The sequence below is a fragment of the Mesoplodon bidens genome, assembly GCF_964165515.1.
Source record: "Mesoplodon bidens genome assembly, chromosome: 11".
Classification (NCBI taxonomy): Eukaryota; Metazoa; Chordata; class Mammalia; order Artiodactyla; family Ziphiidae; genus Mesoplodon; species Mesoplodon bidens.
In genome coordinates this window covers 46187083-46208766 of record NC_138167.1, presented here as the reverse complement: position 1 = coordinate 46208766, position 21684 = coordinate 46187083, and the positions used below count along the sequence as shown (strand labels likewise).

The following is a 21684-nucleotide window of genomic DNA, read 5'->3' as shown; positions in this document are numbered from 1 at the left end:
CACCGATCTTCTGTGCAGCAATCTCTCTGCTTTGCCCTCCGCACCCCTGTGGCTGCGCTCTCCTCCACGGCTTCGAAGCTTGCCCCCTCCGCCACCCGCAGTCTCCACCCGCGAAGGGGCTTCCTAGTGTGTGGAAACTTTTCCTCCTTCACAGCTTCCTCCCAGAGGTGCAGGTCCTGTCCCTATTCTTTTGTCTCTTTTTTCTTTTGCCCTACCCAGGTACGTGGGGAGTTTCTTGCCTTTTGGGAGGTCTGAGGTCTTCTGCCAGCGTTCAGTAGGTGTTCTGTAGGAGCTGTTCCTCATGTAGATGTATTTTTTATGTATTTGTGGGGAGGAAGGTGATCTCCACGTGTTACTCCTCCCCAATCTTGAAGCTATCTCTCTAGCTTTTATTATTATAGACCAGGGGCTGGAAAGCTTTTTCTTTAAAGGGCCAGACAGTAAATATTTTAGACTTTGAGGACCATACAGTCTCTGTCACAACTACTCAACTCTGCCTTTACAGAGTGAAAGCAGCCATAGGCTAACAGATGCATGTGGCTGTGTTCTGATAAAACTGTTTATAAGAAGAGACATGGGCTATATAGTTTGTTGACCCGTGTTCTAGAGAAATAAGACTTAACAAATGAAACAAGGTATGAATATATCAAGAATCAGTACAGGTCTTCTGGGAAATGGATTATCAATAGGATTTAGGTTGGTTAAAAACTTCCATTTATAACCCCAGACATTACACTTAAAAGTCTCAGTGTTGAAATTGTTCTGCTCAGATATTTTATAATAAAAATCTCAGCTACTAGGAACCATCAAAAATAAACATTTCTAGATCCATAAAAGCACTTTAATAGAGAGCACCCTAAAATATACTATTCCCTGCCTTCTTAAAAACAGTATATAAAAAATAATCTTTTTTTAAAAAAGGAAGCCTTTTTTTTTTTTTTTTTTTTGCGATACGCGGGCCTCTCAGTGTTGTGGCCTCTCCCGTTGCGGAGCACAGGCTCCAGACGCGCAGGCTCAGCGGCCATGGCTCACAGGCCCAGCCGCTCCGCGGCATGTGGGATCTTCCCGGGCCGGGGCACGAACCCGTGTCCCCTGCATCAGCAGGCGGACTCTGAACCACTGCGCCACCAGGGAAGCCCAAGGAAGCCTTTTTTATTACATCTTCTGACTTTGTGGGTCAGGAATTTGGGCAGGGCTCAGATGGGTGATTCTTATGCTCCACATGATGTCAACTGGGGTCAGTCACTAAGTACTTTTCACCTGGTCTGTAAGGTCCAAGATCGCTTCAATAACATGTCTGGTGTTTTGGCAGAGGCAGATGGAAGGCTGGGCTCAGCTGGGACTGTGGACTAGAGCTCCTACACCTGGCTTCTCTAGCATGCTAACCATTTTTTAAAATTGGTATGACTTTGTCGTTAAATATCTCAGTTCCTGTAGTACTGTGATTCCATCAGCCTTCGCTGAGGTTTGTGGGGCTGTTGCTCGCAATCCCCAGACCACTGTCTTTCAGTCTGCTTTTTTCTTTTTGGGTTTCATAAGCCGATTCTTAGCTGTGGTCTGGAGCAATGCATTTGCTGGGTAGGTGAAATCTTCCTATAGTGGGCACTTAATTTGCCGTGTGAAGGTACCCTCCTGGGCACAGCTAAATGATACTTAAGAAACTTAAAATACTCCTTAAAGAAGAAGCAAATTCCTGCAATATGCGACAACATGGATGAACCTGGAGGACATGATACTGAGTGAATTAAGCCAGTCATAGAAGGACAAATACTGTATGATTCCACTTATATGAGGAATCTAAAATAGTCAAACTCATAGAAGCAGAGAGTAGAATGGTGGTTGCCAGGGGTTTGGGAGTGGGGGAAATGGGGAGTTGCTACTCGGTGGGTAAAAAGTTTTAGTTACGCAGGATGAATAAGTTCTGGAGATCTGCTGTACAACATCATGCCTATAGTTTACAATGCTGTATTGTACACTTAACAGTTTGTTAAAAGATTATATCTCATGTTAAATATTCTTACCACAATTAAAAAAAATATGACTTAGGAGCTAACACCATTTGAAAAAAAAGACAGTAAAATATCAGAACTTAAAGTGTTTTTCTTCTGCTTATTTTACTGCTTATTTTCTCTTCCCCATATTCTTGATAAAACAGTAAATGTTGGGAGGACAGAATATGGGGACAGGCCAGGGACTAGAAAGGGATAAGTTCATTGGTGATTCCAGTTGGAAGAGGGGCTAGTAAGACTTGACTTGAAGGTGTGTTTGCACAATAACCACCCTAGTTTTGTTTTAATGATGTTTACTTGGAGTAACTTATGAGGGAGAGGCTAAAGCTCCCCAAGCTATGCTTTGTACAACTATGCAGGATTAGGGGGTCATGTACACCCCACCCCACCTGCCATTCTCCCACTTGACCAGTCCTTGGAGTCTCTGGAATGGCCTTTTCATTTACTTATATTTCCCATCGCCTGTTGACAGTTACAGCTCCAAGATGATACTTTTTTAGCCTGGATGCCTTTGTATCTTTTTAACATTTATACTAAATAAAGCTCTCTGACCCTTTACTGGAGATGGGGGAATAGTACCTACCTCAAAGTTTGAGGAAATGCTGTAAAGTGCTCAGAAAACATCAGCTATTATTGTCATCTGATAACCATCTTCCAAACTTCCTGTTTCAGAAACTGATTCAGCAGTACAGAAAGAACATAGAAACCAGACACCTGCTCCTGCAGCTCAAACTTCTGCTCCTTCTAAGTACCACCGAAGTCGATCTGGGGGAGCCAGGGATGAACGATACCGATCGGGTGAGAGGGAACAGATAATTACCAGTGGAACAGTTTTTACTAACTGTAGTGTGAACTGTATATCCTGAGATATATGTTTGTTTTATTTTTTTTCCCTTGAAGTGCCAACAGGTGTATATTAACTAGTATCTGTTACGTGCCAGGTGTAGTAGATACTCTTATTTACTGGGGATACAGCCCCAAATAAGACATTTCTGCCCAAGGGCAGAAGAGGAGCCAGGCAGGTACAAAGGCACTGTGAATAAATAAGAAGGCAGAGGGCTAGGGTCTCATGGGATGGGACTGGGAGAACTCAGTAGGCTCTGTTTGAAGAGACATGTCCTTCTGTGTTTGCCAGAGCTGTTGATTAGTCTCTTGACTGAGGGAGCTGGACCAAAAACTCAACAGTGAAATTTCAGATTGGTAAATTCTTAAACTTTATTTCTTCTCACCCAGGAAAAACCCATGGGAAAGGAAAAGGTGATGTGCTGTGGCTGGCAGTGGGGGCATGCTCCTGCCACACCATGTCCAGCACTGAGGAGCAAAAATGAATCATAGACCCTCAGGGGGCCGTGTGGCATAGTGAGCTCATCCCATGCCCACCTACTGTCCCCTGCACTAGGATAGTCTCCGCAGCATGTTTATTGTTTTAAGAACTAGCAGAATTAAGCCAGAAGACTAACTGGAATGTTATTTTACTTTCTCCAGATTTTTGTCTCCCTTATACCAGCCAAGGTTACCTTATCCTTTTCTTGCATTGAAAAACAGGGTGTATATCAACCCTCTCAGAAACTGCTTTAGAGGAAATGAGGAAAAGGACATGGTTATTTTGTGAGCTGATATTATTAGATACATATTTTCACACACTGGAAGGAAGGAAGGAATGAGAAGTGTTCAATCAGAAAGATAGAGGTTGCATGCCACAACAGAATTTCCCCTTGTACCAAACCTGGTGTTGAGTGATCAGAGGAGGCTTTCTCAGAGAATACATCTGAACGATGTCATGGCAGCCAGACAGAGTTAGGGAAATAGCATCAGATAGTAAACCTGAAAGTAGTTCATTATGACTGAAACTCAGAAAGCAAGGGCCCAGAACGAGGTGGGAGATGAGGCTAGAAAGATGATCAGAGACCAAATCTTGAGGAATCTTGAATACTGTTGAAGGATTTTCAGCAGAGCAGTTAACACAGATTTGTAATCTGTTCTAGTAACTTGCGCCAGCTGCACAAGGCCTAACATACACATAAGAGGTAAATAAATATTTTGGAGAAAGGAAGGGAAAAAAGTAGTATTAGTTAAGGAATGGATTAGAGGGAAGTAAGGCTAGATTTGGGAAAACATATCAGGAGCTCCTGTTTGTCACCAAGACCCCAGCCCGATTTCCCAGCACCTGGTGTTGCTTTTAGAGGCTGGGGCTCAGGTGCTGCAGCAGCAGCAGGTTCTAACCAGTCCAGAAGGGCTCTGGCCTGTACAGCTCTCATCCCTGGCCTTCTGGGAAGATTTTTGTTTTTTGTTTTAACTTTGACTTTCTCTTTGATTTTACAGCAGATAACCAAAGGATTAGTAAGGAACCCCAAAAAGGATCCTCTACACTCTATGTCCAAGCTGATCACATAGAGAAAAAAGGCCTTAGCCAGCTGATTCAATAGTGTGAAACTTTGATGTACACCTACCAAAACCCAACTATCCTTTTTTCTTTAATATCCTTATTTATTTGTTTGTTTGTTTGTTAATGGCTGCTGCGTGCAGGCTTTCTCTAGTTGTGGTGAGCGGGGGCTACTCTTTGTTGCAGTGCGCGGGCTTCTCATTGTGGTGGCTTCTCTCTTGCGGAGCACGGACTCTAGGCATGCGGGCTTCAGTAGTTGTGGCTCGCGGGCTCTAGAGCACGGGCTCGGTAGTTGTGACGCACAGGCTTAGTTGCTCCACGGCATGTGGGATCTTCCCAGACCAGGGATCGAACCCGTGTTCCCTGCATTGGCAGGCGGATTCTTAACCACTGTGCCACCAGGGAAGCCCCAACTATCTTCCATACCAATTCTTTCAGATTTACCCCCAATATTAGAAAGTATAGTCTGTGAATCAAACACTGGTTAGCGGATTCTTAACCACTGTGCCACCAGGGAAGCCCCAACTATCTTCCATACCAATTCTTTCAGATTTACCCCCAATATTAGAAAGTATAGTCTGTGAATCAAACACTGGTTAGCAGACTGTGGTTAGGTGCAGGGGTATTGAAGAGGGTTTAATAGTTGGGTCTCGGATATTTGTCTCACTAGGACTTTTTTTTTTTTTAATTAATTTTATTTATTTATTTTTGCTGTGTTGGGTCTTCGTTTCTATGCGTGGGCTTTCTCTAGTTGTGGCAAGCAGGGCCACTCTTCATCGCGGTGTGCCGGCCTCTCACTATCGTGGCCTCTCTTGATGCGGAGCACAGGCTCCAGATGCTCAGGCTCAGTAGTTGTGGCTCACGGGCCTAGTTGCTGCGTGGCATGTGGGATCTTCCCAGACCAGGGCTCGAACTCATGTCCCCTGCATTAGCAGGCAGATTCTCAACCACTGCACCACCAGGGAAGCCCGGGACCTTTTTTTTTTTTTTTTTTTTTTTAGGGTAGTAGCCAGAAGAAGGCCAGAGAGGAGGTAAAGTAGGGAACAGAGGTGATTTTAAAACCCTGAAGATATTGAAAGTTATGAGAGTTCTGCAATACTGTCATGAGAGGGGAACATGAAAGAGGAGGCCTGCAAGCATGAATTTTGGCTAAAAATCACATTTTTCCATGTTAGGATGTGCCCAGCTAAATAACAAAGCAAAGCTGAGCACGCGCCGAGAATTCTGGCTTCGGTGAGTAAGAAGAAACCAACAGTAGCCGCAGAAGTAGAGCAAATAAGTTGTAGAAATCTATGGGACTGGAACTTCGCCTCTTTGCCACTCCATTCACAGGAAGGGTTACATTTACATGTCACATGCAAAAATAGCTTAAGAATGGAGGGTATGTTTTGAAGAAATTACAAGCATTCAGATTAAAGTGATGGGCACACAGAAAGGATTTAATATTGATTTCAGTGAGTGTAACTTGAAAATCCTCTCTTATTTGGTGGAGGCTTATTAATACCTACAACATTTCAACTAATCATAATCAAATCTAAATAGACTTAGTGTTTCATGTTTCAGACATGGTGTAAAGAGCTTTTATTTATTCAGAGTTTAGATTATCTGCCCTTATTCTGTTCTTTGTGCTTAGCCAAGAGGGTCTGACATTTCAAATACACTAATTTAGTACCTCCTTTACCTGCCCATCAAAGCATGATACACACATGTGTTATGGTCACAAGTGTAGAAAACACAGTCAGTGCCTGAGATGGAAAGTCGCTCTGACAACTTCTTTAATGTTAATCTTTTGAGCAATTAGCCACCTCAAACAAAACAACAAAAACAAAAAAAGGACTTTAAAGAAGCAGTTGTATCACCTTATTCAGCTCAAACGTTAGTGCTGGAAAATGAAACCCCGCTTTCTGGTGCTCCTGGCAGAGATGTCCAAAGTCAGCCGCGTCTGGGGACTGAACTTCAGAAGTGATTTCTCTATCAAAGATCAAGATGAATTGTATACTGCTGAATGAGTCAAATCCAGTTACAAGAGCTGCCTGTTCTTATCGATAAAGAGGCTTTGCTAACACAGGAACTGTGAACATCTCCTTTTGACACACGTGTATGGGCCAGGGCTTCTCATGTTAGGAAATAAATGGGTGGTTTGATTTGTTCTGTGGTCTATGCTAAGAATCCTTATGGCAGAGAAGGACATGCTCTGTAATTATTACTTATCCAGATATCATGGGCCTTCTAAAGCTTGACTAATGTGAACAAGTCCCTAGTTTTCGCAGGTTTGCTCTCGCATGTTTCATGTCTCGTGCAGCAGTACTTTTGACTAAAAAGTATGAGCATTTAATGTGCCGTCTTTCTGTTGAGAAAGTGCTTTTTCTCAGTATAAGCGTTTATTCATTGGTTTTCCAAGACAGCTAAGAACCATAGTTTCATCTAATGTAAGAAGGACACTTTTCACATTCTAGCATACCTGAAAGCAGGATATCTTTTAAACATTTTTTTTTTTGGCTGTGCCATGTGTGTTGTGGGATCTTAGTTCCCTGAACAGGGATTGAACCTGGGCCCTCAGCAGTGAGAGCACGGAGTCCTAACCACTGGACCACCAGGGAATTCCCTCAGGATATCTTTTTTTTTAATCCTGGAAGATATCTTTTATATAAGGTGGCATCATAGATTCAGTAAAATGACAATCTTGATTCAACTAAGAAAACCTCAGGGGCACTAAAATAGTATAATAAATATAAATGCAGTATAAAATTATTTCATTTCAGAGGCAAAAGTACATTGGTACTGTGGCCTTAAAAGTAACAGCACAACAGTTTGGCACTATCTTTTAAACTTTAAGTATTCATACACTTTGACCCAGAAATTCTCCTTCTAGGAATTTGCACCTACGTATGTACACAAAAATATATATATACGAAAATGTTTGTTATCGTATTGTTCATAATAAATACAATGATTAAATAAGTTGTAGTAGGTCCACACAATGGAATTCTGTGAAAGCTAGTTTAAAACTTCTGTGAAGGCTCGTGGAAAAACAATGAGGTTATTAGATTTATTTGTGCAGATATGGAGAGATGTACAAAATACATTTTTAAGTAATAAATACAAGACAGTATGTAGCATATGATCTAAATTTTGTGAATATTAGTACTAAGAATTACATATATTATTATGTACGCAGATACAGAAATCTGGAAAAATATATACCAAACTATTGAGGTGGGATTATTTCTGGGAAGTGATGGGTCTAGGGAAAATTTTCACTGCAACATTATATGTGTTTAGGTTCTTCCCCAATATGTATATTATTTTTTTCCAGGATTTTTGTAGTGGTAGTAAAATACAAAATGCATATAACAAAATTTAGATTGTTTTCTTTTTTTAAATCGAGGTATAATTGACATATAACAAGCCATTAGTTTCAGGTATATACCATAATGACTTAATATTTGTATGTATTGTGAAGTGATCACCACAATAGGTTTCATTAACATCTGTCGCCTTTCATAGTTACAAAAATTTCTTTTTCTTGTGATGACAACTTTTAAGACGTTCTCTTTTAGCAACTTTCAAATGTGCAATACTTATTTATTTTATAACTGGAAGTTTGTAAAAGATAGTTTTTAAGGTGATATCCCTGGATAAAATATTTAAAGCCTTACATCAGTTGTTCTTAGTGATTTTTACTCTAAGTGTGGATTCTTCTGACTTAATTCTGAGAGCTAAATGCAACAATAACTACCTCTGTCACCTGGAGAACTTTCTTTCTCTGTGCAAATATGATCTCTGATATGGTGACATTTGCCAAGGTGGCTGCCACTGGCACACCAGGACCATTTTATTTCTTTAGCAATACACTTCCTCGTACCAAGGAAGATAAATTGAGTTCAGTTCAGTTAAGCAAGCATTTATTATAGACCTCCTATGAGTTGAGCACAGTTTAGATGCTAGAGAAACACAGGACTCCTTTCTTTTTTGTTTGTTTGTTTGTTTGTTTGTTTTTGCGGTACGCGGGCCTCTCACTGTTGTGGCCTCTCCCGTTGTGGAGCACAGGCTCCCAACGCGCAGGCTCAGTGGCCATGGCTCACGGGCCCAGCCGCTCCGCGGCATGTGGGATCTTCCCGGACCGGGGCACGAACCCGTGTCCCCTGCATCGGCAGGCAGACTCTCAACCACTGTGCCACCAGGGAAGCCCTCACAGGACTCCTTTCTTAAACACAGAAATCCTTTATGCAAGATAGAGCCAGCGTAGAAGAGGGGGTGACAGGGGAAGGAGCCCCTGGGCACCAGGCACTGTCAACAGCAGGCTTCGTGGAGGTGGTGAAGTCTGAGCCATTTTGAAGAATGAATAACTGTTTGCTATATAGATATTCCAGGCTAAAGAGACATAATTTGTAAAGGTAGGGCAATGTGAAATGCAAAATTAAAATTTCACTGCTCCTCCCCACCAGCAGATAGAGTAGTGCCAGAATTAATGTGATATCCTAATGTTCCAGAAGTTAATAGTTGCTGCCTCTGCCATAATTAAAGATGTGAAAGTGATCAGTACCTTAGAAATTGGTAAAAATTGCATGAGTACTAATTGGCTTACAGGTAACTCCTTGAACTCTACTTCTCTACTTAAATGACTCAACCTGCCCACACATCTGCCTTTCAATCTGTCCTCATCTATCTGCCTGCCTGTCTGTCTATAGTAGTGTCCTAGCAGGTAAGGGCACTTGGTGTCTGTTCTGCCCCTGGTCCTTAACGCCCAGCTGTGCCACTTACGTACCATGTCTTAACCACTTCATAACAACAAGCCAAGGATAGGAGCAGCTACTTAAAAAATGTAAAAATAACATTTTCCACTTAACTTTTTGGGAAAGATGACAAAACATGGCCCAGTATTGTCCACAGATGTGGGGAAATGAACATTCTCTCACCTCATTGGTAGAAGTGTTATTTCTTTTATTACTAATGAGGCTGGACATTTTAGAATATGTTTGTTTTCCATTTGTGCTGCCTCTGTAAACTACCTGTCCATTGCCTACACCTATTTTTTTCTAAGTTGGGTTCTTTTTTTTTTCTTATTTATTTGTAAGAGTTTTTCTAATCCTAGGGATGCTAACATTTAAATTTACTAGAGGTGTTAACCAACACAAATAGACAAGAGAAATCAATTAGAGGTGTAAGAATTAGAAAAGAAGTGAAGCTGTATTTGCAGTTGGTATGATAATTCATTTTAAAAACCCAGGAGAATTGATGACAGAATTAATTTAATGAAATAATTTAGTCAAGTAGCAAGATCTGAAACTAGTATAGAAACCAGTAGCCTTCATATATGCAAACAATAACTGGTCAAAAGATATAATGGTAGAGCAAACCTCATTTACAAAAGCAATAAAGAAGATAAAACGTATTTAGGAATAAACTTCAGAACTGTGTAAAATCTTTATAAAGGAAACTTTAAAACACCCTGAATGACACAAAGTAGACATGATAAATGGAAAGGCATCCCTTGTTCTTAGATAGGATGATTCAACATCACAAAGATGTTAGGACTCCAAAAATTAGTTTATACGTTTAATCCAATTCCAATAAAAACACTATCAAATTTATTTATAGAGCTAGAAAAGAAATTTTTGAAGTTCATTTGGAACAATAAACACGTAAGGATAGCTAGGAAACACTAAGAAAACCTACAAGATATTAAAACATACTCCAAAGACTGTATAATTAAAACAGTGTGGTGTGGCATACAAATTGGCAGACCATTGGAATAGAATAACAAGTTCAGAAATAGACCAAAGTACATCTGGGATTTATTATATGATAAAGATAGCATTGTGAATCACTTGGGTGAAGAAGTACTTTTTAGTAAACGATGCTAGGACAACTGGAAAAAGATGAAGTAAATCCATACCTCACACCATATACAAGCAAAAACTTCAAATGGATCAGAGATCTACAAGTAAAAAAGAAACCATATAAGTACCTAAAGAAAATATTAGTCAATTTTTTAATAATCTAAGCTTATGGAAAGCCTGTGGGAAGGCTTTCTGAGACTCAAAATCGAGATGTGATTCAACGACACAAAAATTTTTTTACTGGGGTAAAAACATATAACATAAATTTACCCTCTTAAAATTTTTAAGAGTACATTATATTGTTAACCATATGCACATTGTTGTACAACAGCTCTTTAGAACCTTTTCATCTTGCATGACCGAAACTTTATACCCATTGATCAACAACTCTGTTTCTCCCTCCCACAGCCAACCACCATTCTACTTCCAACACCTATGAATTTGAGTACTTTAGATACTTCTTAGAAGTGGTATATATTTGTTTTTTGTGTGTGTGTGACTGGCTGATTTCACTTACCATGTCAATGTTGTAGCATATGACAGGATTTTCTTCTTTTTTAAAGCTGAGTAATATTCTATTGTATGTATATACCACACTTTCTTTATTCATTCATCCGCTCATGAACATTTAGGTTGCTTCCACATCTTGGCTGTTGTGAATATGCTGCAATGAACATGGTTGTGCAAATATCTCTTCAAGACCCTGCTTTCAGTTCTTTTGGATATATACCCCAAAAGTAGGATTGTTTTGGGTAGTTCTATTTTTAATTTTTTTGTGGAACCTCCATACTGTTTTCCATAGCAACTGTAACATTACAGTCACACCAGGAGTGCACAAAGGTTCCAATTTCTCCACCTCCCTGCCAACATTTGTGATTTTCTTTTTTTTTTTTTAAGTGGCCATTTTGTCTTCTTTGGAGAAATATCTGTTCAAGTCCCTTGCCCATTTAAAATTGGGTTATTTGAGATTTTGTTGTTGTTTTTGAGTTGTAGGAGTTCTTTATATATTCTACTTATTAACTCCTTATCGAGTATATGGTTTGCAAATATGTTCTCTGATTCAATAGGTTGCCTTTTCACTCTGTTGTTTCTTTTGTTGTGCAGAAGTTTTAAAGTTTAGTGTAGTCCTGTTTCTATTTTTTGCTAGGATGTCCAAGCAAATTATTACCCATTCCAAGGTCATGAAGTTTTTTCCCCTGTGTTTTCTTCTAGGAGTTTTATAGTTTCAGGTCTTATGTTTAGGTCTTTAATTCATTTTGATTAATTTTTGTATATGGTGAAAGATAAGGGTCCAACTTCATTCTTCTACATATGGATATTCCAGTTTCTCCAGCACCATTTGTTTCTATCAAGACTATCGTTTCCCTGTTGTATAGTCTTGACACCCTTGTTGAAGACCGTTTGACTGTATACACCAAGGTAATTTCTGGGCTCTCCGTTCTGTTCCATTGTTCTACATGTCTGTTTTTATGCCAATATTATGGTCTTGGTTACTGTAACTTTGTGATATGTTTTGAAATCAGGAAGGGTGAAGCCTTTAGCTTTGTTTTTCTTTCTCAAGATTGTTTTGGCTATTTGGAGTCTTTTGAGATTCCATATGCATTTGGGAATTTTGTTTTTTTATTTCTTCAAAAAGTGCCATTGGGATTTTTGATAGAAATTGCATTAAATCTCTAGATTGCTTTGGGTAATATGGACATTTTAACAATATTAAGTCTTCTAACCCATGAACATGGATGTCTTTCCATTTATTTTTGTCTCCTTTTATTTCTTTCATCAATGTTTCATAGCGTACACATCTTTCACCTCCTTGGTTATGTTTATTCCTAAGTGTTTTATTCTTTTTGATGCTATTGTAAATAAGATTTTTTTTTTACTTTTCAGATGATTTGTTTTTAGTGTTCAGAAATACAACTTATTCTTATATGTTGATTTTCTATCCTGCAATTGCTGAATTTGTTTATTAGTTCTAACAGTTTTTTTTTTTTCTAAAAGTTTTATATGTGAGATCTCAAGGGTTTCCCACATATAACATCATGTCCTCCACAAACTTCTTCTTTTCCAATTTGGATGCATTTTATTTCTTTTTCTTGCCTAATTGTTCTGGCTATGATGTCCAGTACTGTGTTGAAAGAGTGTGAGAGTGGGCATCCTTGCCTTATTCCTGATCTTAGGAGGAAAAGCTTTCAGCTTTTCACTGTTGAATATGATGTTGACTGTGGGCTTTTCATGTATGATCATTATTATCTTGAGCTAATTTCCTTCTGTTCCTGGTTTGTAGCATGTTTTTATCATGAAAAGATGTTAATTTTGTCAAATGCTTTTTCTGCATCTGTTGAGATGATCATATGAGTTTTGTCCTTTGTTCTATTAGAGTTTTACAGTTATTGAGTTGAATTTGTTCACATTTGTTGAATCAGCTTAGGTATGGTATGTATGGTCTTTTTAATGGTCATGCTGTATGGTCCTTTTAATGTGCTGTTGAATTTGGTTTGTTAGTATTTTGTTTAGGATTTTTGCATTAATATTCAGGGATATTGGTGTGTAGTTTTCTTTTCCTGTAGTGTCTTTGCCTGGCTTTGGTATCAGGATAAGGCTGGCCTTATAAAATGAATTTGGAAATGTTCCCTCCTCTTCAGGTTTTTGGAAGAGTTTGAGAAGAATTGGTGTTAATTCTTCTTAAAGTGTTTTGTAGAATTCTCCAGTGAGATCTGGGCTTCTCTTTTTTGGAAGGTTTTTTATTACAGAGTCAGTGTCTTTATTAGTAATCGGTCTGTTCTGATCTTCTGTATCTTCATGATTTAATCTTGGTAGGTTATATGTTTTCTAGGGACTTGTCCATTTCTTTTAGGTTATCCAATTTATGGTGCATAATTATTCAGTGTCTTATAATCTTTTTTATTTCTATGGCATCAGGTGAAATATTTCCTCTTTCATTTCTGATTTTAGTTATTTGTCTTTTCTTAATCTAGCTAAAATTGTGTCAACTTTGTTCATCTTTTCAAAAAATTAACTCTTATTTTTGTTGATTGTTTTCAATTGTTTTTTTTATTCTCTATTTTGTTTATTTCTACTCAAATCCTTGTTATTTCCTCCTTTTGCTAACTTTGGTTTTAGTTTGGTCTTTTTTGAGTTCCTGCAGTTGTGCATTTAGATTGCTAATTTGAAATCTTACATAAATTTTTTATTAAAAAAGTTTGCGTGGCAATAAACCACTGCAAACAATATCAAAAGAAAAATGACAAACTGAAAGAAAATATTTCTAACATATCTCAGAGATAAAGGGCTAATATCCTTTATATATGAAAAACTTTTAAAAATCAAGGGAAAATAAAGTGAGAACCCCAATGGAAAAAATGGTAAAGTGACATGAACATTCACTTCACTTTCAAACAAACAAATATTAAATGGCTCTAAAATCCTCTGTAAAGATATTTAATCTCACTAATGATAAAAGAGGTGCAAATTTAAAGTACACTGAGGAAATTTCCCTGGCAGTCCAGTGGTTAGGACTCCACACTTCCACTGCAGGGGGCATGGGTTCGACCCCCGGTTGGGGAACTAAGGTCTTGCATGCCACACAGCGCAGCCAAAAAAACAAAAAATAAAATAGTACCATTTCTCAGCCACTGAACTGGCAACAGTGAAAAGATAGATAACACACTCTGAAGGTGAGGCTATGGGGAAACAGGCACACCTATACATTGCTGATAGTACTACAATATGACAAAGCTCTTTCAGAGGGGAATTTGGCAAGATGTAACAAAATTTAAAATGTATTCAATTTTTGATTTAGGAGTCTCACTTGTAAGAGTTTATCCTGAAGATATATTGTCATCAGTATAAAAGTACATTTGCACAAGGCTGTTTGTTGTATCATTATTTGTAATTGTAAAATATTGGAAACACTTAATGCCCACACATAGGATACTAGTAGAATAAACTGTGGTATACAATGGAGTGCTATCTATGCTGCTTTAAAGAATGAAAAAGATCTCTAGTAGCCGATACAGAATGAATTCCAGGATATATTGTTAAGTGGAAAAAGCATAGTGCAAAAAGTATATATTGTATGCTACTTTTTGTGTATGAAAGACAGGGATATGAGAAAATATGATTATTTGTTGCAAAAAGAAATACAGGCAGGATAAGTCAGTAAGGAGATTGGTTACCTATAGAGAAGGTGGAATTGGGGTAGAAGTGGTTATTGAGGGTAGTGACACATCTTTAAGTTTACCTTTTGGTATAGTTTTGACTTTTGGAACCATGTTAATTAAAGAAAAACTGGGGCTTCCATGGTGGCACAGTGGTTGGGAGTCCACCTGCCGATGCGGGGGACACGGGTTCGTGCCCCGGTCCGGGAGGATCCTACATGCTGCGGAGCGGCTGGGCCCGTGAGCCATGGCCACTGGGCCTGCATGTCCGGAGCCTGTGCTCCGCAACGGGAGAGGCCACAACAGTGAGAGGCCCACGTACCGCCAAAAAATAAAATAAAATAAAATAAAAATAAAGAAAAACTGTATCTTTACTCACACTATTCCTGACATCTAGTGTGTGGGTTTTCCACCCTGAGCAATTCTCCAGTGCTCTGCAGACACCAACTAAGTATCCTACAATTTAATTCAATTTTGACATTAGCTACCTGGAGTTAGTGCAGACCCCACAGGCTCATTCCCACAAGACTCTCCCCACCTTTAGACACCAATCACAAGTACAGATTTTCCTCGACTTACAATGGGGTTACATCCCAATAAACCTATCATAAGTTGAAAATATTGTAAGTTGAAATGCATTTAATACATCTAACCTACTGAACGTCATAGCTTAGCCTGATCTGCCTTAAACGTGCTCAGAGCACTTACGTTAGCCTACAGTTGGGCAAATGGAATGGCTGTATGGTTACAGAATCGTTATAAGTGTATCAGTTGTTTACCTTTGTGATCTCGTAGCTTGCTGCCACTGCCTAGCATCACGAGAGAGAATCATACCCAGGAAAAGATAATTCAGAATTCGAAGTATGGTTTCTATTGAATGCATATTGCTTTTATACCGTTGTAAAGTCAAAAAATCATAAGTTGAATTATCATAAGTTGGGGACTGTTTGTAGTGGGTGCCCACATTACCCATACTTCTGTCCATCTTGGCTACAGGTGAAGATTCCCACAACCCCCTCCTCAGGTTTGATTATTTGTTATAACAGCTCACCGAACCCAGAGAAATACTTTACTTAATGTTACCAGTTTATTATAAAGGATACAAATGATCAGCCAGATAAAGAGGTACATAGGACAAGGTCCAGAAGGGTCCCAAGCCCAAGAGCTTCCATCCCTGTGGAGTTCAGGGTACACCACCCTGCTGGCACGAGGATGTGTTCACCAACCGAGAAGCTCTCTAAACCGCTTACTTCAGGGTTTTTTATGAAGGCTCCATTACCTAGGCATGCTTGACTAAATAATTGGCCATTGGTGATTAGCTCAATCCCAAGTCCCTTTCCTCTCCCCAGAGGATGGAGCGTGGGGCTGAAAGTTCTAAGCTTCTAATCATGACGTAGTCTGTCTGGTGACCAGCCCCCACCCAGAAGCGATCCAGGAGCCCACCAGGAGTTGCCTCATTAGAACAAAAGACATTCCTGTCATTCAGAAAATTACAGGGTTTTAGGAGCTCAGTGTCAGGAACCCAGGCAGAGACCAAATGTATATTTCTTATTGTGTCACATAATGTTTAATCCACACTTTGGAAAGGACCTCTGGAATACAAAGAAAAACAAATGAACCTAACAGTATTACTCAACAGAATAATATAACCACCAAAGGGGGGAGGGGTGGGAACTAACCTAAATAGCTTTTTTTTTTTTTTTAATATTTATTTATCTTTGGCTGCATTGGGTCTGCGTTGCTGCGCGTGGGCTTTCTCTAGTTTCGGCGAGCGGGGGCTACTCTTTGTTGTGGTGCATGGGCTTCTCATTGCGGTGGCTTCTCTTGTTGCAGAGCACGGGCTCTAGGCGCGCGGGCTTCAGAAGTTGTGGCTTGCGGGCTCTAGAGCGCAGGCTCAGTAGTTGTGGTGCATGGGCTTAGTTGCTCTGCAGCATGTGGGATCTTCCCAGACCAGGGCTCGAACCTGTGTTCCTTGCATTGGCAGGCGGATTCTTAACTACTGCACCACCAGGGAAGCCCCCCAAATAGCTTTTTGAACACAATACTTTAATTTAGTCTAAAGACAAAAAGAACTCAAATATTGAACTCTAGTTAGATTTATCTTTCATAGGAATTTTGAAACTACTTTCTGTGTATTGTGGCATTGAATGAATGAGTAAAATATGTTGATTATACTGTGAACCAGGTGTTTTACTGTTAGAGAAGGAAGTTTACAAATGGAAAGGGGAAGATTGGAATGAATTCTGTGGTGTTGAATTGGAATTGTAGGTATTAATATGAACTCATGGTTTTTAATATAGATGAAAATAGATATAGATACATATGTGTGTATATTGGTTTATGTTTATATTCCTCTATCCACTGAAAGGGCTTAGAAGAAAGACCCCAATAGCAGTGAGCACTCCTAGTTCTAGGATCTTGGTTTCTAAATACCATTCTTCACTAAGAGGAGCCAGAGCTCCTTGGAGAAATGTATAATTCCAGTGCTGGAGCAGGGAACGTACCAGATGAGCATGGATCATCTTGTACCACGAAACAAAGAGCATTCAAAGTGACCAGAATACATCAAAAGGACGTAAGAAGTGGTTTGAAGGGGCTTCTGTTGGCCAAAGCTGGGATATATGAGCATCAAAATAAGTTACCATAGTAACAGACTAGTCATGGAATAAAATGAGAATTGATAGGTCCAAATATAAATAAATGAATGGTGATATAAATAAATAAAAAGTGGAGAAAGGAAAGCTTTTTCTTAGAAGAGAATACCAACTATAAATACAGAAGGAATGATGGAGTTATGAAACCACCATTTTGTAACCATTATAATAATTGATTCAGCCAAGAATTATCAATGGATGCTGAAACTAGTGGGTGAAAGTTTAAGGAAGTATGTAACATTTACATAGTCTCAAAAGTATTCATCCATGAATTATTTATTAATTACACAAAGGAAAGAATAGTAATTTACAGTAGATTAACTTAGCAGACACCATCTTAGCTAAAGTCATTATTACCAGTAACAGGGCAGATGCATCTTGATATCTTGTTTCAGGAAGATACATTACTTCTGTGGTATTCCTGCCAAAATGCATAACCTGAATCTAATTCTGAGGAAATATCAACAAACCAAAATTAAGGGACATTCTACAGTGTAACTAGTCTATACAAAAATGTCAAGGTAATACAAGACAAAAGTTGAGAAACTGTTACAGATTATAGGATGATAAAGAGACATGACAACTAAATGTAATGTGTGATTCTGTATAGTGTCCCGGATCAGGAAAAAAGGGGGAAAATTGTAGATGACATTATTGGGACAGTTGACTAAGTTGGAATATGGGTTGTGGGTTAGATAATAGTTTGTATCAATTTTGAATTTCTGGATTTTGAAAAATGCACTGTGGCTATATAAGAAAAAAATCCTTCTTCAGAAATACGTCTCAGCAGTTGTTGGAATTAATCCTAAAGAAATAGGATTAGACATATGTGCTAAAATGAAAATACTGAATTATTCTTGTGGATAGTTGTATGAATAGTAGCAAAAATTTGGAAACACAGTTATTTAAATAAATCATGACACATTTATACAGTGGCACATTTATACAGCCCTTTAAAATTATATTGTAGATCTCGGGCTTCCATGGTGGCGCAGTGGTTGAGAGTCCGCCTGCTGATGCAGGGGACACGGGTTCGTGCCCCGGTCTGGGAGGATCCCACATGCCGCGGAGCGGCTAGGCCCGTGAGCCATGGCCGCTGAGCCTGCGTGTCCGGAGCCTGTGCTCCGCAACAGGAGAGGCCACAACAGTGAGAGGCCTGCGTACCAAAAAAATAATAATAATAAAAATTTAAAAATTTAAAATTATATTGTAGATCTGCATTTACATAGAAAGATGTTTCTAGTTATATTAGTGAAGGCTTTTGGGTTGCATGAAATAGGATAACTCAGTCTACCTTAAATGGCTGGGGTAGTTTATAGAAGCAAAGGAACAGCTGAGAAATCCCTAGGAAGGAGAGACAGCTCTGGGGATCTCAACCTTGAAGTTCAAGAACTTTCCTTCTTTCTAGGGCATTGCCATTCAAGTGACTCCACTCTAGGAGCTGTGGTTTCTTGATTCAGAGTTTCAATTCCCCCCTCTCCCCCAAACGATCCAATTGGTCCAGCTCTTACAAGGGACAGGCCTTTAAAAGGTCATTTGCTTATGTAGATTGGGCCCATTCCTTGAGAATAGGAAATCATTGTGATCCAGGAAGCCACCTCAGATGTTATCTACCTCAGTAGGATTTTATAAGAGTTAAAAAATCAAAGCACAGTACAAAATACTGTGTGTAGTATGATCCTATTTTGTACAAGTGTAGATTGAGTTTGGGGATGGGAGTGGAGAATCAGGAGTTCTGCCTGGATATGCTATTTTGAGATTCCTATTAGACATTCAAGTGGAGAGCTGAATTCTTTTGTGGCCAGAGTGGCAAACAAGTACCATCAGCCCTTATATTTTCTAGATCAAAATCAGCCCTTCTCTTCCTGTGGTATAGAACTGAGGAGTCTCAACCCCTTTTAGACAGCTAAGCAAATCCTAAGCTTGAAGAACAGAGAGTGTCCTGTAGGCACCTGCACAGCACACATTCCGTTCAGAGGTTGGGTCCCCACCTGGCCCAGATCCCTGTTAGACTTTTCCTCTCTCTCCACCCCCACCCCCATCTCCATCAGCTCCTTCTCTGCTGTGTTAAGCAGTCTCATTATCATTCTCGGCTTCATTTTCCTCCTCTGTAAATTATCCTTGACTACTTCTTTTGTCTCTTTTTCATATTCATTTTTGTTATAACGCAAATGATAAATAAAAGTCACCTAAACATCCCTTTTTAAATATTGAGGCAGTGATAGTTCAGCTCACAGAAGTAAACACTTTGAGAACCAGTACCTAATAAATGCAAATGTTTAATCTTTCAGATATCCACACAGAAGCAGTTCAAGCTGCACTGGCAAAGCATAAAGAACAGAAAATGGCTTTGCCCATGCCAACCAAAAGGCGGTCCACATTTGTCCAGTCTCCTGCAGATGCCTGCACACCTCCCGGTAGGTTTATCAGAAGCTTTCTGTCTGACAGTTACTACTTTGATGTTTCTCAAATGACTTCTGCTTTTTCTTTTCTGAGGTAGGACCCAGAACTCCTCTCCTGTCATCAGAGATGTATGAGAGTACACACTGAAGGTGACAGGTTTTGATTGTTGCATCATAAACCACACACAAAGAGAGAGAGGCCTCAAGAGTAAAGCTATTTTTTAAAAAAATTTCCTTCTGAGTTTTCAGCATTTCCTTGCTGTAATCTCCAAACTCATGTAGTCATAAATAAATAAAGCCAAAGCTTAGGGTCTAAAAAATATCCTTCTGTGGTTAAATATGATAGTTATTCTCATTGACATCCAAAATATGACCCAGAGTCATATATGTCTTTAACAAATTTATACTCCTAAATCAGATGCTTTTTCTCTGCAACAATCACAGAAATATGTGGTCTTGGGGCAAAATTTTTTTGTGTCATGAGAGGGAGAAGTCATGCAAAGTTATAATATATCTGGAAGACGTATGTAAGTGTGTTTATATGTGTTAATATATTTTGTATATGTTTATATGTTTTTAAGAATCCACTTTCTATAATAGGATCAGGAGATCAGCGGGAACTAAGAGACCCCTCCCCATCCCCTAGGCTTGGAAGCCTTACCCCCAACGCCTATAAATTCGTATTTGAGGAGCAACTGGAACAACTTCAAGTTGTCTTTTCTATTCAGTATCTTTCCCAAAGCTTTAAAAAAATTGTTAGATGAAATCACAGACAGAATCTCGATGTAGGCCTCTGAGACTAAACATAGTAAATCTATTTCACAGCCTCAGTATAGTGTCTGTCTTGCTACCGTCATGTTACTGGTAATGAAATCTTTGGGGAAAAATGTCTCCTATACTGTTTTGGTCTCAGCGACTTACCCTGTCTTTTGGGGGAGATTCCCAGGAAGGTTACATTTGTTGTGGTTGACTTTGATTCACAGCTGTCAAGTTGAACTGTTCACGCTGATCCTATTCCCTGGCCTGGGTTTATATTAATAGTCTTCTCCTAGGTTTTGGCTAACTTCTCAGAGCATTTGGGTGTGCTGTGGGCTCATTAACTGTGTGTGCTTTTTTTTCTTTGCATCTGTGGTGTCAATATGTTCAAAAGAGAAATAGCTCTGTGGCTTCAAGTGTTTCTCAGAACGTAACACAGGATACCTCTTGCAGACCATCACAATGAGACATTTTGTGTCTATAGTGGTGCATACTTCCAGCCCACTCATTCAGAATCTTGGACGGCTTCCCTTCCGCATTAGTACAGCACCAGTTGGGTCCTCGTGGACAAAGGGGGCTCTCAGTTTCGTAGCTATTCCTTCCTGGCAGATTCTGCCGCAGCGCGGCTGAGGGTTCAGTTATAGTAAATGGCAAAGGGTAAGGAGCAATGTGACTGGGAGTTCTTAGAAACAATCCTCTCCAGAACTGTACTAAAGAAATGCAGTTTCACAGTAAATAGTCTGCTCCCATGGCCTCGGGTGAAATGTGAGAGTGCCGCAAAGGATCTTAAGAATGCTCGGAAGGAATGGAAACCTTTTCTATCCCCTTACAAAAGTCATAGCCTGAGGGGAATTTACCAACTCTAAATCACGGCTATTCATTGCTGAATGAGACTGTAGTCCTTTGGAATTCACCACAGGCCTCTGTATTTCTAAACAGTAATGTTCTCCTCTGTCTGCAGCCTTAAAGATGTGGCATCATTTTCTTGATCACCTTGTGGTTTTAATAATTTCATGATTGTAAAGATTCAGTCCTCTCTCCTAAGACCTTTATTCAGCAGAGCAGAGAAATAAAAAGGTTTCCTATCCATTTATGTCCTCTTCCGGGAGCTCTGAATAGTACATGAGAGATGTTAATACGCTCTTAGAGACATCAGTGTTGTCAAATAGAAGAGGAATTCTCTCCCAGCATGAGCACTGAGAGTACCCCACATAGCGGTTTCTAGCATGGCCCCCACATAGAGCTGGATCTTGATGCTCTTGTTCAACAGTAACGCACGTGTCTGGGACGAATCCTGTGCTCCAGTGTGAGGGAATGTGTGGGAAGGACTGTATCATAAGGCTTCCGTTAGCACCTTTCGTGTGGGGGGATAGAATTTGCTCTTAGGTTCGGATTTGGATTCCATTCTCTCCAAGCATCTGAGAACCACCAGTTAGAGACTTGGCTGTTGCACTTTAACCCTTTATCGCTATCTCCCAGAACC

The 21684-nt window shown here is 39.5% G+C and overlaps 1 protein-coding gene across 5 annotated transcripts in view; it reads left to right on the top strand.

Annotated features, from left to right (window-relative positions):
- DIP2B (disco interacting protein 2 homolog B) overlaps positions 1-21684 on the top strand; it is a 239528-nt gene that overhangs the window by 142895 nt on the left and 74949 nt on the right. For all 5 annotated transcript variants that reach the window (XM_081249860.1, XM_081249858.1, XM_081249859.1 and 2 more), the window contains 2 exons: positions 2682-2807; positions 19335-19460. In XM_081249860.1, coding sequence (XP_081105986.1) covers positions 2682-2807; positions 19335-19460 — 252 coding nt within the window. The remainder of the gene's footprint in view (positions 1-2681; positions 2808-19334; positions 19461-21684) is intronic.